Genomic DNA, 17,172 nt, shown 5'->3' on the forward strand with positions numbered 1-17,172 from the left:
AGCATTTATTTTTATTATTAAAAGTTACACAAAATTTAAAAAAAAAAAACAAAAATTACTCAAAAAATTGATCCCAAAAAAAACCATCTAAGAACATATTCATTGTCTGTCATTATATGTCACATAAACATATGTTCATTATATATCACATAAGTATATGTAAGTTTGATTTATTACACACATTAAACTAAAAAAAAAAAAATCAAATTAGTCGACATTAACAGAGAGTATATACATTTAAGAGTTATGTAAAGATGAACAATACCTTAAAAACCGTTATTGTCGTATAAATTTGCGGGGCTGTTAATAAAACAATACTACAATTCCAAATTTGTGATACAATCTAGGTTTTTTTTTTTTTTTTTTTTTTTTTTTGTGATCAAAATTACTCTGTATATTTGTATATGGCTTAAATTTTCCAACTTAAAAAAAATCCTAAATCAACATTAAAATAAAACCAAAAAAAATAAAATAAAAAAATTAATAAAGTGAACCAAACCGGTTCAAAGGAAAATAAGAAATGGCTAATTTCGCTCTTAGTCAATTATTTAGCTAGTTTTGGAATTAAAATTTATAATTAGTCGTTTTGGTAAATACCTTTTATCAAATTAGCCGTTTTCGGTAAAAGATCCTAATCTAAATCAAAGAAATGTGGGTTAGAAAAAAAACATGTTTTTTTCCTTACCTTAAAAAAATTAAAGTAATTGTAAATAGATTTGGTTTACAGTAATTTATTGTTGACTCTAATATTAGGGTCATTATGTTTAAATGGTAAGCTAGTTGTCATTTAATTTTTTTTTCAACTATATTATTTTTATTATAAACAATTAATTCCTAAGCTAATTAGCTTATTAGCTAAGTTAATTTGCTTTGCCAAGCTAATAAGTAAATTATTCTCCGATGGGTTAGCTATCACTTGAAAAATGTAAAAATTGCAAGCTAGTCTCCAAAAACAACCATAGGAGCTACTCTAAAAGTCATTTGTTCATATGAAAATACAAAATTGAAGAGAATATATGAATGGAATTAATGCTCATTAAAAGAGAATTTTGGGAGCAAGACTGAATTAATGCCTATTTTCCAAAACTATATTTCCCTCTTTTTTAAAAAAATATTGCACCACTTGACTTATAAGGAAGTTTCACAAATATTACACCGTATTCATTTTAACTAGCTTTTTTGGCCCGTTCAATGCACGGGTTGTTACTTGGGTTAATTATTTTCATATGTAGGAAGATTGTTTCATTTCTAAACTTAAAAGAAAAAAAAGAAAAAGTGGGTAGAACTGTGAAAGAAGAATAGAAGATGAATGAATTTAGTTATAAGATATATACACGTGAAGATTGTGGGATATAAAATGACATATTATTTAAATTATATTTAAAGTCTAGGAGATGAAAATACAAATTTTATTATAATTTATATGTTTATGTAATGTGTATTAATTAAAACAATATTTTATTATGGTGGAAATGAAACACTTCATTTTCTTACTTGAATTTGCAAGTTGTATAATGCATAAAGACTTAAACATAAATATTAAGGGAGATGACATGTGGCATATGGGGTGAATAGTGACTTGTGAATTGTGATGCCATGTGTCATATGAAAAATTTGTGATTTGTGTTTTTAAATACTAAGTATAGACTAAGTATAGATTTTTTAGGTTTTGTATTCAATTACATGGGCAATTTTAATTTGCATTTTTACTTTTCTCTCTCATCTCTTTTTTCCACACCAAAAAATTGTACCAAATCCTAATAGTACAATGATAAAAGAACGGAAGTATATAGAGATGCTTTGTTGCTCATCATGATAGTTGCACAGTTGTTAAGTGAAGAATAAACTTAAAATTGGGCCCCTCGCCGTGTGCAGCTGCTGAACCCGCACATGGTAAATTGGTAAGGGTCTCGCCTGGTTATCAATTGTGTGTGGAGTACCACGCACGTATTATGTATATTGCCTCAAGTAGTTGATTGTGAATGGAGAACCATTTAATCTCTATCAACAATCGTGAGAGGAGAACCATACATATACGCAAGTTATCGATAATGTGTGGAAAACCATAAAAACGAGTACAATTTTGTGTTAAAAGTATTATGTTGGTACGATTGTGAGGAGGACCATATATACACTAGCTACGATAGTGAGGAGGACCATATATACACTAGCTACGATAGTAGCACAATTGTGTGTGGTCATTAGTGAAGTACTACGTAAGTAACATGTTTATTTTCACCAAGAAAACGTTGGTAACATGTTTTGTGGAGAACCATATTATAGTGACAGAAACATATCATGAATCGATTGTAAATCAGATCAGATACCACTACTCTGACGAATCTCCAACAATTAACAATGACTAAAGTCTTTCCCAAAGAAAAAATAAATAAAAATAAAATAAAAAAATTTACCCTACATGATCAATAATTTTACTATCTTGCTATATATGCTTATATTAGGTGAATGCATGAAGAATTGAAGTATAGGAAGAAAAAGAAAGAAAGAAAAAAACATGTTATTCCTCCTATCATCATTCATTGTTGCATCAATTTCTATCATTTATCTTTTTCTAAACCACAAAAAAAATGAGCCAGTTAATCCACCACCTGGACCTAAAGGTCTTCCTATTATTGGAAATCTTCATCAATTTGACTTCAAAAACCCTCATCTCTACTTTACCAAGCTAGCAAATATCTATGGACCGATCTTTAGTTTTCGAATCGGGAATCGATCAGTGGTTGTGGTACAATCGGCTAAGATGGCCAAAGAGGTGTTACAAGTACAAGATAAAAACTTTTGTAACAAAAAAGTTATGGTTGGTAGACAAAGGCTAAGTTACAATGGTTTAGACGTTGCTTTTGCACCATATGGTGAGTATTTTAGAGAAGTTAAGAAAATTTTTGTGGTTCATCTACTAAGTTCAAAGAGAGTAGAGACTTTTGCTTCGATTCGACACGAAGAAGTCTCAAGGATCATTCAAAAGATTTCATCTCTTTCGTCTGAAAATAAAGTTGTCAATTTGAGTGAATTGTTGTTTAGATGTGCAAGCTCCACCATATGCAGAACTGCTTTTGGAAAGCGGTATGTATCTACTCTTGCCAAAGCTCGCTAGCTAATTATATTTACTTATAGATAATTAGATGATTTAGAAGGCGAATGTGTGTGCATGATGTTTATTTAATTGTGAATCATGTCTTACTGTGCAGGTTTTTAGAAAAAATATATATATTTGCATGTTTTTCATTTAATGCTCATAGAGATAAAGAACACATTTCCTTTGTCTTTTTATAGTTGCAACATTTCTCTTTTCACGGTTGCCAATGCATATTTTCAATCGTTTATATCTTTAATTACTATTAAGTAAAAATTATAAAAATTTGATATTAATATTGTATTTAAATCAATACGAATCTAACAAGATCTTACATGATTATATTTTATTTAAGTATAAATCGTTAAAACTAGTCAAAGTGAAGCAAGTGAATAATGTAGAAGTCAAGCTATTGCAACTATAAAATAACGGAGGAAGTATGTAGTATTTTATTATAAACATTATGCATGATTTAAATACATACGTACATATAAACACATTTATAAAGAAAATGTGGGTTATATTAGGAAAAAGGAAAAACAAAAAAAAAAAAAAAATGAAAAAACGAAAGTGAAGTACATGAAATATACAGGTAATTAAAGATGTAAGTATAACATAGATGGTACGACTTTCAAGTCGATCTTTATGGTCATCATTTTAAGGACCCCCTATAATTATAAGTATGGAGTATTTACTAATTATAATAGCAAAGTCAACAAATTTTAGATTTTTCTTTCTTTGAAGAAATAGATTTTTTCTTGCAAAGTTGTTAAATTATTAGTTAATGAAATAAGATATTTTGTAATGTTTTTCATTTCAAATTTATCTATCTAGTACTCCAATGACAATATTACTGATAATAAGGGTTTTTCAATATGCTAGCTAATAGTTGTTCAAATGAAATACGTGATGCTTATTTAAAAATAGAGGGAGTATTGATATTATTCGTTCTCTTATATACAGGTTCGAGAACGATGAGGGGATAAGGAGTAGGTTCCATGACCTTTTGACTGAAGCTCAAGCCATGCTCGCCGGCTTCTTCATTTCAGATTACTTCCCTTACTTCGGTTGGCTTGATAAGCTAACTGGAAAGTATTCAAAACTTGAGAAAACATTCAAGAAAATGGAAGAGTTTTATGAAGAGGTCATTGGTGAGCATCTTGACCTAAAGAAGAATAAATTTGAAAGAGAAAACATGGTTGACATTCTGCTCCAACTCAAGAAAGAGCGTTGCTTTTCATTTGAGCTCACTCTGGATCACATTAAGGCAATGTTAATGGTAATTCTTCTTACCCTAATAAGTTATAATGTTAATTCAACAATAATTCAACAAAAAACAAGATGAGTGAGAAAATATAAAATTATTTTATTCGAGTGAGAAAAAATTATATATATACTGATATAATGTTAAAATAAAAGGAAAACATTTTAATTTTAAAAAATTAATAAATATTTAGCAAAAAAAAAAAGGAAATAAAAAATTTAAAAATTAATAGAAAAGGAAAAATGGAAGAATTTTAAACCAGCAAATGATATATATGTCTCACTCCTTTTTTTTTTTTTTTAAGGATCCTCCTATATTTTAATATATGTCTCACTCATTTTTTTTTTAAGTCACGTTTGCCAATGTATAAATTAAACCATTAATATCTTTAATTACCAATTTTCAAAAATTATAAAAAATTGATATTTTGAAAATATATATGTCGTGACGAATCTAACAAGATCTCACATGACTATATATTTCATTACGTATAAATCACAAAACATGTCAAGGAAACTATGTAAATAGTGCTAAAGTCAAAACGTGCCAACTATAACAAAAAAACAAAAAAAAAAAAAAAAAAAAAAAAGGAGGTTGTATAAATTATTGATATTGATACTGATTAGTAATTACTGATTGTGCTCACAACTTCAATTACATTGCTCAGTAATAGTCATAATGGTGATTACTTAAAATAGTACACAATACTCCCTCCACTTTTTTTAATCTTCCTTAAATTACCATACAATACATAACATAAAAAAAAAGGGAAAATTGCCGCAAAATAATTCGACCTTTTGCCCGTCCGCTGAAAATAATCCCACCTTTGGATTATTTTTTAATAATTCCACCTTTACCCCCCGATCTTTTTTATTGGTCCCAACCGGTTAGTTAACTTGTTATATCAAGTTACTAGCCACGTGTCGGCACCCAATTAGTCCAAAAAATAAAATTTAAAAAAAAATAAAAAAAACAATTAATTAATTTAGAAACCACCCACCAGCCAAACCACCTCCCCTGCCACCAATCCGGCGCGCCGGCCTCCCCTGCCACCAATCCCGGCGCGCCGGCCTCCCCTGCCACCCCTCCCCTGAACCACAGTCGAACCCCCTTCCCTGAACCACCCTCGAACCCCTCCCTCCCTCACGAACCTCCACATGAACCACCCTCGAATCCTCACGAAACCAAGCCATGCAACCCCCAACCGGCCAACCTCATTCACGCGGCTCCGGCTTACCCTCCTCTCCCATGAACCACCAATCCTCTCCCTCACTCTTACCCCCGTGAAAACCCAGCCCTTAAACCCAGGCTTCGTCCGCGAAAAACCCACCAACTCCCTTAAACCCAGCTCCGACGCGCCGACTTCCCCCATCCCCAGATTCTGGTCGCGTCGCGTCTCCCCCGTCCACCGTTTCCAGTCGCGTCGTCGTCGTCGTCCACAGAGGAGGGGTTGGGTTAAATGGTTAATGTGGTTAAGGGGTTGGGTTAATGGGTAATTGGGTTTAGGTTGGCTTGGCTCGGTGGGATTCCGGTCAGCTTGGTGGTTTCAGGTGTGGGTGGGATAGTGGTTCTAGGGTTTAGGTTGGGTGGTGGTGGCTGAATTGGGGTGGCTTAGGTGGTGGTGGTGGTTTTTTTACTACTTTTTTATTTTTATTTTTTTGACTTATCAAGGAGCGACACGTGTAAATTCTACTTTAAAAAAAAAAAATTACCTGCTCAACCGGTTCCAAGTAAAATGGGACCATTTATAGCGGAATGGGTATAAAGGTGGGATTATTTAAAAATAATCCAAAGGTGGGATTATTTTCAGCGGACGACCCAAAGGTGGGATTATTCCGAGCAATTTTTCCTAAAAAAAAAAATACTCCATCCGTCCCTTAATTAGACTCCTACTTTTCTCTATTATGTGAGGAATAAATGCTAGAAGTAAGAATCTAATTAAGGCACAGAGGGAGTAATAATTACTTTATGCTACAAATATGAAAAGATATGTTTCCTTAACAAGAAAACTACAATACCTGTAAGAAAAATACTACTCCTAACATAAAACTTTAACTGATTTTCAGGATATCATAGTAGCAGGAACTGATACTAGTACAGCTATGGTAATTTGGGCAATGACTATGATAATTAAAAACCCCGATGTAATGAAGAAAGTCCAGAATGAGCTTAGGAATGCAATTCAAAACAAAGGGTATATCGAAGATAATGATCTCTCCAATCTTGAATACTTTAAGGCACTAGTAAAAGAAACATTCCGATTACATCCAGCAGCTCCATTATTAGTTCCACGAGAAACATTGCAAGATTGCACCATAGAGGGATTTGATATTCAATCCAAGACTTTACTATATGTCAACGTTTGGGCTACTGGCAGGGATCCTGAAATTTGGAAAGACCCCGATTCATTCAAGCCTGAGAGGTTTTTGAAAAGTTCGATTAATTTTCTAGGACAAGATTTTGAGCTAATTCCTTTTGGTGCTGGAAGAAGAATATGTCCTGGCATACATCTTGGTGTTGCTAGCTTGGAAATTATGCTTGCCAATTTATTGTACTTTTTTGATTGGGAATTGCCTGATGGTTTAAGAAGGGACGACATAGACACTGATGTGCAACTTGGATTAACAATGTATAAAAGAAATCCACTTTGTCTTGTGGCAAATAAATATATTTAAGATGTTTATGAGGTTTTAAATAAATCTTGTATACTCTTAAATAGATCTAGTTCACATTAAATTATAGTGAACAATTATTATTAAGGTTACTATGTTTAATCAAATATTTTATTAAATAAAGGTAATTATTATATTAATAAAAAAAGGCAACGTGTCAAAATAGAGGTTATATTATGCTGAAATAAAAGTCATTATGTTATAATAAAGATCATAAAAATATTTATATTTTATTATGAAAGTTTTCAATGTACTAGTCAATAGTCAATACAGAGTATGAATTATAAAGGTCTATATGTTAAAATAGGGTGCTATGTTCAACATAATGTTGGTTGATACTTGTGAATCTCAGGTTCGTAACAAACATTAATATGAATCAAGTATATACAAGTTTTAATAAAAGTCACTATGTTAAAATTAGGGTCCCACATAATGTTGGACCTTAGATTCACACAAGATTTTTCGTTAAAGTCTTAAAATTATCTGTAATAATTACTTAATGACATCAATATCATTGTTTAAATTAGTGTGCGGCCCGGGCATTGTACCGGGTTACCACTTTGATTAAATTGTTTCTTTATGAAATATATTATCATCTATTGTGTATATATGTTATGCATAAATATTAAACATAATGTTACAAATTAACAAAGAGTATAGAAAACAATTTTTAATACTTTATTGTTTAAGAAATGTTGATTTTATTCCTTTTAATTTTTTTTTCAAACTGCTTATCTCGTTTTCTTTTTAATTGGTGCGTGTCATTTATAGTTATATTTATTTGTATAGATGACATGAATTATTATTAGCTAAGATGGTAATGAGTTAGATCTAGCTTGTATTCTCAAGGTCGTCTAGTGTTCAAAACCCATCAAATGCTTTTTAATATTAATCTATCAAACAATGGTATGAGAGGGGAATGATGTGGCACATAAACAATTTTAGAACGCTTTTTAATATATAAAAGTATAGATAGATTTGGTTAAAGTTTGTGTAAGTCATAAAAATAGCAATAATTACTTAATGACATCAATAAGGTAAAGTGAACAAGAACTAAAAGTTTTTTTTTAATTTGTTTGAAGTACAACATTTTAATAGTATGCACAATTCACATACTCGACTTCAACTACATTTCGTGACATAGGGTGAAACTATGTGAATTTCCTAGCCAAAAGACAAAGTGGATCTTTCTTACTCATAACAAGACCAGGCAACGTATCAGTGTTGATGTCGTCCTTGCTCATACCATTAGGCAATTCCCATTGAAAATTATACAACAAATTGGCAAGTGCTAGCTCATAACTAGCTACACCAAGAACCATTCCCGGGCATATTTTTCTACCAGCCCCGAATGGAATAAGCTCGAAGTCGTTCCCTTTGTAATCAATTGAACTCTCTATAAACCTCTCGGGCATGAATTTTTCCGGATCTTTCCAATGTTCAGGATCTCTTCCAAGAGCCCATATGTTCACGTATACTTGAGTTTTGGGTAGAATGTCGTACCCTTTTATGTTACTTTTTTTAAGTGTTTCTCGAAATGTTAGTGGAGCTGCAGGGTGAAATCTTAATGTTTCTTTCACTATTGCATTAAAGTATTCGCACTTTAAAAGATTTTCCATTGTGATATAATCCTTATTATCGGATAAATTATTCCGAAGCTCTTCTTGTACTTTACTCATGATTGTTGGGTTCTTGATTAGCTCAGTCATTGCCCAAATGACCATGATTGTGCTTGTATCTGTTCCTGCTATGAATATGTTCTGTGAAAGCAGACGTATAATATTATGTTATTAGTACTAAACGAGTCATTATTAACAATAATGTTTCATGAATAAGTAAGATTTAATTTAAGAGAACAAATTACCATAAGAATTGCTTTAATGTGATCCATGGTGAGCTCAAAAGAAAGGTTACGCTCTTTCATAAGGTGGAGAAGAACATCAATGACATCCTTTTGGTCAGATTCGAGTCGATTTGGGTCAAGATGTTCATCAATAATCTCCTCATAAAACAAATCCAAGTCGTTGAACACCTTGTCAAGCCTTGAGTATTTTCCGGTCAGCTTATCAAGCCAGCCAATGGAAGGGAAATAATCAGCAACGAAGAAGGCCGTCGACATGGCCTGAAATTCATTAAAGAGGCTGTGAAATCTTCTTCTTTTGAATTCTTCTTCGTCTTCATAACTATAGATACAACCCATACAAGTAAGAATATTATTTTTGTAAAAATAAAATTTGTAATGTATAACATAGATTTTCTTAAAAAAATTCTCAAATAAACTAATTTGAATTTTATACTATATACACTTCATATTAACTCCAACTATAGTTTTACATAAATGCATATAAAATAAATAATTTATCATGTAAAATACGGTCATGTTAATTAATAAATTATCATGTAAAATATGGTGATGTTAATATGATGTTCCCTCCGTCCCTTAATACAATGCCTCTTTCTCTTTATTATGTGAGGAATAAATGCTCAAAAGAGACATTGTATTAAGGGACGGATGAAGTACTATTTACGTCCCCTTTTATTTGATCTGTTTTTCTTTTTGATGATATAGATGATTATTCACTACATCTCTCATTATTTTTATATTTCATTTTAAGGTCGGATCGACAGTTTCAAATTAATAATAGAAGTTACAGCTTTATATTACTCTCACACAAAATTCATTTGATCCAACTACTTAACCAAAAATTATAAGGTAAAATTAAATTGGTTTGGGGTCAAATAATTAATAATATTACTCTGTATATTGATAGAATGGTAGTCAAAAACACATTTTTTGTAAAAAAATAAAAAAAAAAAAAAAAAAAAACATCTTAGGACCGCGCAAGCGAAATAATACGGAGTACTCCCTCCGCCCCTAAATTAGATTGCTATCTCAGTACCTCTCTCTATTATGTGAGGAATAAATAGTAGAAGTATGAATGTAATTTAGGGACAGAGATAGTACTAGATTATTAGTCGAACTGAAGAGCTAGTAATATTTACACGATGTTAAATACCTAATGGACATTGTGCATTAGCAAATAGGACAATTAAATAGTTGTAGTTATTTAGGTTTGATGGGACAATTAAATAGTTGTGATTATTAGATTTGATGGGACAATTAAATAGTTGTAATTATTTAGATTTGATGGGACAATTATATAGTTGTAATTATTTAGATTTGATGGGACAATTAAATAGTTGCGATAATTTAGATAGCAAGGGGTAATAAAACAGTTGCAATTATTTAGATTTGATGGGATGATTAAATAAATAAGTTGATTATTTTAGCTTAGAAAGGATTATATACAGGCCCTGTTTGGGAGAAAGCTGAAGCTGATTGAGTTAGCTAATTTTGACTAGCTGATTCTATTAACTGATTTGACTAACTTATTGTATTAACTGATTATATAAAAGTGTTTGGTAAATAGCTGATAGCTTAAAGGTGATTGAGTATGTGAAATGACCAATAAGCAAATTGTGGGGTAGGTACGTAGTTTAGATAGGATTTTAGATTAAATGAGGTTATAATTGTCATTTCACAATAATTAATGAATAAGTTGATTGAAAAAACTCCTAAAATGAGCTTTTTCAAAAAGAGCTTATTTAGTGGAATAAGCTTTTTCAATAAGCTTACTACCAAACACTTGTATTAGCTTGTTTGACCAGTCAATCAGCTAAAGTTAGTCAAATAAGCTAATATACCCCCAATAAACTTACTACCAAACAGGGCCAATGATCTAGACAAATAAAATTAAGAACATTAGGTAAAAAATAGACTTTAATGACATATTATCTTTAATTTATCTTGCTCATGACGATTATCAACCATTCAACCTTAATGTATGGGTAATGATAGATATTCAACCCTCCCCTCATCTGAAGCTTGATGGCAGCTCGAAGAATCAAAGACACACGGTCTATTCATTCCTCCTCATCACCCAACACCCAACACCCAGCCCCCCAAAATAAATAAAGTACACATTATACACTACTACAAAAAGAGCATTTTCTCGACGCTATGGCCTCGACACTGAGGCAAGAGGGTCAACTGTAAATAATGATATCCGTGTTTTCTCGACGCTTTTTAATGTCGAAAGTAAATTTCGACATCAAAAAGCGTCGAGAATGTTAACATGTGCCTTGCACGTGGACCCGATTAGCTGAACCCACGGAATTGATAAAAATAAAAATAAATAAATAAAACCGCCCAATTCAACATCACAGACCTTCAAGGCTTCAACTCATATTCTTAATCTTAACCCTAACTATTCTGTATTCCTTTTCCTTTATTCGATCTGAATTCTACAAAGGGATTCATGGAGTCATGGCCTAGATTTCGTTCACAAATTTTCTTTCTCCTTGCGTCTCTCATAATTCTGCTTTATGAAGTTTCACTACTCGTCCTCAATTGTACGGAGTAATCAATTTCATCCTTCTCTACGTCTATATTATTGAGGTTTGTCTAATTTTCGAATTGTATCTTATAGATTGTTTTCCGATGTTGATAATTTTTCAATAATATCTCAAAATATTGGTCAGATTACTCAGATATGGGTTAGATTCATGAAGAACATAATTTTAGGGATTGTTTGTATGTGTATAAATATTGTTATGTTAAATTATTTGCTGCTTTTCTAATTCAATTTCGAAACCATTGATCATCATATGTTTGAAGCACGATTCGGGTTTATTTTTATTTTTGTGACTCTCTTTGATTATAGATTTTGAGTGTTAATTTTTCTGGGTTGCGTTTTGTAGTGGGAAAAGATAATGATTTGGTTATTTTTATTTTCTTCAATTGTTTAGATTCATAAAAATATTAGTCTTATTATAAAGGAATGTAAGCTCTTGAATCATAAGAGATTGAGATGAGATAGCTACCTAGTTCGAATCTCACACCGAAAAGAACAGCGTTCCCACTTCTATCAGATTGTAGAACTAGTATCGTTGACTCTTTGTATGTAATGCAGAGTATTTTATTGTACTACTACTTTTTTTATTTTTCAAATTTGTGATTCACTTATGCTAGATAATGACTGGTGTTATAATTTATAATAATTAGTATCTTTGTATGTGATGCAGAGTATCAAGGGGCCTGCTAAATCAACTTATCCATTCGAAACTTTATGTAAGTGTTAAATTTGTCAATCTTAATTATCAATTCTTTCCTCCATCTTGTCTAATTTTTTTATTTTTTGGATTAATTTCTAATAATTTGCTACATACAAGATAGATTCTTTCAAGAATTAAACCAGATTTGAATTTCTACAACTAATAAGTAGTAATAGCTCCAATTCAATAGTCATGTGTTTGGCATGTTTTTATCCTTGTTAGGATTTATATACGAATATAAATTGTGCTATAAAGTATGTTTAGGATTTTTTTTATTGGAGTTTTATTTGATCACTTTTTTTTTTTTTTTGAAGAGTATTTGATCACTCTTTGTTATTACATAGTATTATGTTTTGGGGTATGTTTAGTTAATGATTTTGTGGTCAGTTGATTGTCCATCATGAGAACAAAATAGGGGTTCCAAGGAATAAATGTGCTCTGGACCTATATTTTCAAGCTAGACATCCATCTGCTACCAGTTTAATTTCTCAGGTTCATGAAGGCAAATTTTTTTATTTTGGAGTGAAGATTTTGTGATCAGTTTGCCTAGAACTTAGTTTCTGCTTAGTAATGTTGACGTTAAGGCCGATTTTATTGCATTATACTATTAGACAAGAGTGTGGTCAAAAGGCCATTGTTATTATTTAGACTAAATTTAATTTGGTGACTTAACAAATTGGGCTAAAGCTTTGACTGAGAAATTTTATTACCGAATTGAGTTAGTTTACTTCTATAATCACTCTGGCAACGCTGGCCTATTTCTAATCAGTAATTTCCTTGTGCAGGTTCTCCTTCGCGTATAGACAACAAGGTCTATACTTTGTCTTCTTTGAGTTATGTGTCATTAAAAGATAATATGTACTTCGTATTAACTATGATGTCTTTGTTAATTTTCCCAATGGATTTTCAGTGAGCTCCATCAATGAAATAGTTTAGAAGATTTGAATTAGACGCAAGACAATTTCCATACTACATATTGCACAAGAAAGTGAAATGAAGATCTTGGCATTACTCCGTAACATACTATAATCAAGCAGGAGTAAGTTCCAACCTTTATTCCCTGCAATATTGTTACGATTTGAATTTCTGTTGTAATACTACTCAAATCTTATAAGACTTGGGTTGAATTTTTAGATGGAAGATTTACGTCTACAACAAGCATAAGTTTAGAATTGTTTCTAGTTATATTTGACTTTGGATTTAGTTGATGGCTCGAATTCGATTTCAAACAATGAATTGGACTGAATATTGAACTATATGATTTGGTTGATGCAATCCCATGTCCATTATATGTTATATATGACATGTTTAAGTAAGAAGATTTGACAAATAATATGCCTTGAATTGATTTTCCGTGTAAGAGGGGTTTAAGTGCTACATGCCCCTATGGTTGCTCTGAAGCTAGTGATATCTATTACATTTTAACTACCATTTTCTATTGAGTTGTGTGTTTTCCTGTCTACTTTATACAGGTTTATCAAAAACTTTTTTAACTCAAACATGGTTACAAGTGACTGACCCTACTAAAGTTTCAGGTGTGAAAAACTGAAAATATTACTTTTCCTCTGTTATCCCCCTAGCTTCCCTCACTCCATTCAAAAGAATTGTATCTTTTGCATTTGCTCGTTGCAGTTTTTATGTGTTGTGATTCTGATTTATTCAAACGGTTTATATGCTTCTACATAATCTACTATCAATGATGCTGAGTTTCTTGCAGAATGCGAACGAGAGGAATACCACAACCATAGTTTAATTTCGTCAAATCTGCTGTCGCTCCACCTTGCTATATTTGCTCCTGCTAATGATCTAGAAACATCAAAGGATGTGTTGTGAATTCAAGGCCAACAATTGGTCACAATGTGAACTTTCCTTGCAATGCAAGTAGATTGAGGAGCAGCAAAGTTGGAAATTTAATGAAGCTTTTTTTGTGAAGAAATGAGTAAATTTGTTCCACAACAACTAGTCGCGAATGAAGTATATATAAGTTGGAATCAAATCTTTTGTAATCGAGAACTCATGACTATGAGATATTGTACAAGTACTATAATATTTTAATATGGAATAAGAAAAAAAAAAAAAATTGGCCTGATTGTGCTGTGTATATATTGGTAATACAAGTTTCAATATGAAATATTTTTTTTGGTTGATACATTCTAGATCTTTTTATAAAGAATATGGAGAAGAGAAGAACTTCTCAGCCAAAAAAATATAGACAGAAAAAAGCGTCGCCAAATTACTAAACATAGATTATATGAAATTCTGGACACAAAAAAGCGTCGCCAATAATAAGATTCTAGACATAAAAAAGCGTCTCTAAATTTGAGAAAGTGCGCCAACTATTGTAATTTCGACGCTTCGTATAAAAATTTGGACAAATTATAGCGTCGAAATTTGCGACGCTTTTTTGTGACACCGAATTTTCTCGACTCACTATTTCTCGACGCTTTTTTACAGCGTCGAGAAATAAATTTTCGACGCTTTTTAGCGTCGAAAAAAAGCCTAAAAAGCGTCCATAAAAGACGGATTTTCTAGTAGTGATACCTTATCCAAATTGGCCGAATGTGTGAATTTCTAGTTTTATTTTAAATGATATCTGAATAATTGACATATTTAATACTCCCTTCGTCCCATAATATAGTTTCTCTTTGTGTTTTATTTACGGTATTTAAGAATTGGGAGCAGAAAGTAGATGAAGTACATTAATAAAAGTGAAAAGTACAATTATAAACAAAAGTTAGAGAGAGAAAGAAGTGGAGAAATGTATAAGGCATCTGCAAAACTTAAGGGTAATGTAGGAAGTAGAATAAATAAAGTTTATAAGAGTGATGTTATAATGGTCTTTATATATTATTCAAAAATAGAAACAAGAATAATATTTTGACACTCCAAAATAAGAACACAGGAACTATAACATATTAAAAATACTCCGTAAATTTTGTCATGAAATATTTTCTTAAATATTTATTAATATCAAGTTTCATTTCCTCAAAAATAAAATAAAATAAAATCAAGTTTCATAATACCATTTTTTTAACCAATGTTTAATTATACATATTTAAGGTCAAAATAACATATTGACATGTTGATTGTGTCAATTATTTTGAGATAGAGAGAATATCATATATTTAACAATTGAGTTTTCATGTCCGGTTCAAGTCGAGACAATGCAAGTTGGATCATGCATTGACAAATACTTGTTTGAGTTCATTTTAGGCTGGGGTCAGATTGAAATTTGCGGAGTAGTCCTACATTCTATAGCCTATAGATTTATTATAACAACTTTTAATTTTTTAGATATCTTATCACCAATGTGGTTCTGTAAGGATTTTAAATTTTGGAACAATTAGGACCTGTTCATATTTACTGAACTGAGCTAAACTGAACTGAAATGAACTGATTGGAGCTGAACTGAACTGATTGGAGCTCAACTGAACTGAACTGAATTGAGCTGAAATGAATATTTTATGAGAGAGGGAAATTAGGAGCTGAACTGAACTGAACTAATTGAAGCTGAACTGAACTGATTGGAGCTGAATTGAACTGAAATTAAGTAAATATGAACAGACCCTTAGTAATCATAAACATGATGTCAATTTTGCTAGATTGACATATGCTTCGTAGTTTTTGAAGCTATTTCGAAGATAGGACAAATGATTTTGTATATATGTTAAATTCAAAATTGAATAATCAAATACAGTTCAATTAAGGGCTTGTTCATATTTACTTATTTTCAGTTCAGTTCAGTTCAGTTCAGTTCAGTTCAACTCCAATCAGTTCAGTTCAGTTCAGTTCAGCTCCAATCAGTTCAGTTCAGCTCTTAATTTCCCTCTCTCATAATATATTCATTTCAGCTTAGTTCAGTTCAGTTCAGTTCCAATCAGTTCAGTTCAGTTCAGCTCCAATCAGTTCAGTTCAGTTCAGCTCAGTTCAGTAAATATGAACAGGCCCTAAGCTAAATTAATGTATAATTGTATATAAGAAGAAATCTCATAGATATAGAAATAAATAAATGACACCGTATATTCTCAATTGTCATTACGAAATTTTGACTTACTAATTATGGCCCACATTATTACGGAGTATATTACTTTTATTCATACTTTTATCCTACTTTTCACACGCATTACTAATATTTTGATTTTCGAAACAAGTAGACTATTTTAATTACTACCTCCGTTACATATTATTTACCACGATTATATGTCTAATCGTTATAAATAATATGTAACGGAGGTATTAAATAGCATAAAAGTGCAATTGATGCAAGTATTAAAGAACGAAGAAATAATTACATACCTCCTACCAAAAGCAAGCTTGCATATATTGGAGCCCGCAGAAAGAAACAACAATTCACTCAAGTTGACAACTTTAGAAGCAGAAGCAAGAGAAGAAATCTTATGAACAAGTCTTGAAAATTCATCTTGTAGAATTGGAGCAAAACACTGCACTCTCTTTGCACTAAACAAATGAAGAGCACAAATCTTTCTTATTTCTCTAAAGTACTCGAAATCCTTCGCAAACATTATGTCCGAACCATTATAACTTAGTCGTAGCATGCCAACTGATATAGGTCGATGGCAAAAGTTTAAGTCCTGCGTTTGCAGGACTTCTTTTGCCATCATAGATGATTGTATAACTACGACGTTTTTACTTCCAAATCGAAGTGCGTATATAGGGCCATAGATCTTGGCGAGCTTTGCAAAAGATAAGTGTGGTTTCGAAAAATCGAATTGGTGTAAGTTTCCGATTAAGGGGAGGCCTTTAGGTCCGGGTGGAGGATGAAATGGTTCATTTTTTTTGGTGTTTTGTAAGAAGAAGAAAAATAAGAGAAAATGTTGCAAGGAAGAAGAGGAAAATAATTAGCATTATTTCTTATGGAATTATGGTTACAAATGTGTTTGCTATATAAATATCATGCAAGTGGGCAAGTGGTAGACAAATGCATATAGTACATGAGGAAATACCGAAATATTAGGTCAATGTTCTAATATGTACTTTTTGATGAGATCTAGCAACTTGCAAATTCT

At 31.5% G+C, this 17,172-nt stretch overlaps 1 protein-coding gene and 1 pseudogene across 2 annotated transcripts; one reads left to right on the top strand and one right to left on the bottom strand.

Moving 5' to 3' along the window:
- Positions 1-2,216: 2,216 nt before the first annotated feature.
- LOC145639358 (cytochrome P450 83B1-like) lies at positions 2,217-7,122 on the top strand. The gene is made up of 3 exons (XM_081690583.1): positions 2,217-3,084; positions 4,058-4,373; positions 6,425-7,122. The coding sequence occupies exons 1-3, from the start codon at positions 2,516-2,518 to the stop codon at positions 7,031-7,033; spliced, it is 1,494 nt and encodes a 497-aa protein (XP_081546709.1). The 5' UTR covers positions 2,217-2,515; the 3' UTR covers positions 7,034-7,122.
- A 1,059-nt stretch (positions 7,123-8,181) lies between these two features.
- On the bottom strand, positions 8,182-16,911 carry LOC145638282 (5-OH-xanthotoxin synthase pseudogene; annotated as a pseudogene). Its single transcript, XR_014114641.1, has 3 exons — positions 16,442-16,911; positions 8,895-9,213; positions 8,182-8,790 (listed from the first exon to the last, which is right to left on the bottom strand). The product of XR_014114641.1 is annotated as a 5-OH-xanthotoxin synthase pseudogene (transcript).
- Positions 16,912-17,172: the final 261 nt, after the last annotated feature.

Source organism: Chenopodium album, chromosome 7 (assembly GCF_948465745.1).
Source record: "Chenopodium album chromosome 7, dcCheAlbu1.1, whole genome shotgun sequence".
NCBI classification, from domain to species: domain Eukaryota; kingdom Viridiplantae; phylum Streptophyta; class Magnoliopsida; order Caryophyllales; family Amaranthaceae; genus Chenopodium; species Chenopodium album.

Bases quoted from the DNA above. Each gene is read 5' to 3' on its own strand.
- LOC145639358 (XM_081690583.1), top strand. From the start codon at position 2,516: ATGTTATTCCTCCTATCATCATTCATTGTTGCATCAATTTCTATCATT. The intron at 3,085-4,057 runs GTATGTATCTAC...TCTTATATACAG, and splicing joins AGAACTGCTTTTGGAAAGCG to GTTCGAGAACGATGAGGGGA. The intron at 4,374-6,424 runs GTAATTCTTCTT...ACTGATTTTCAG, and splicing joins ACATTAAGGCAATGTTAATG to GATATCATAGTAGCAGGAAC.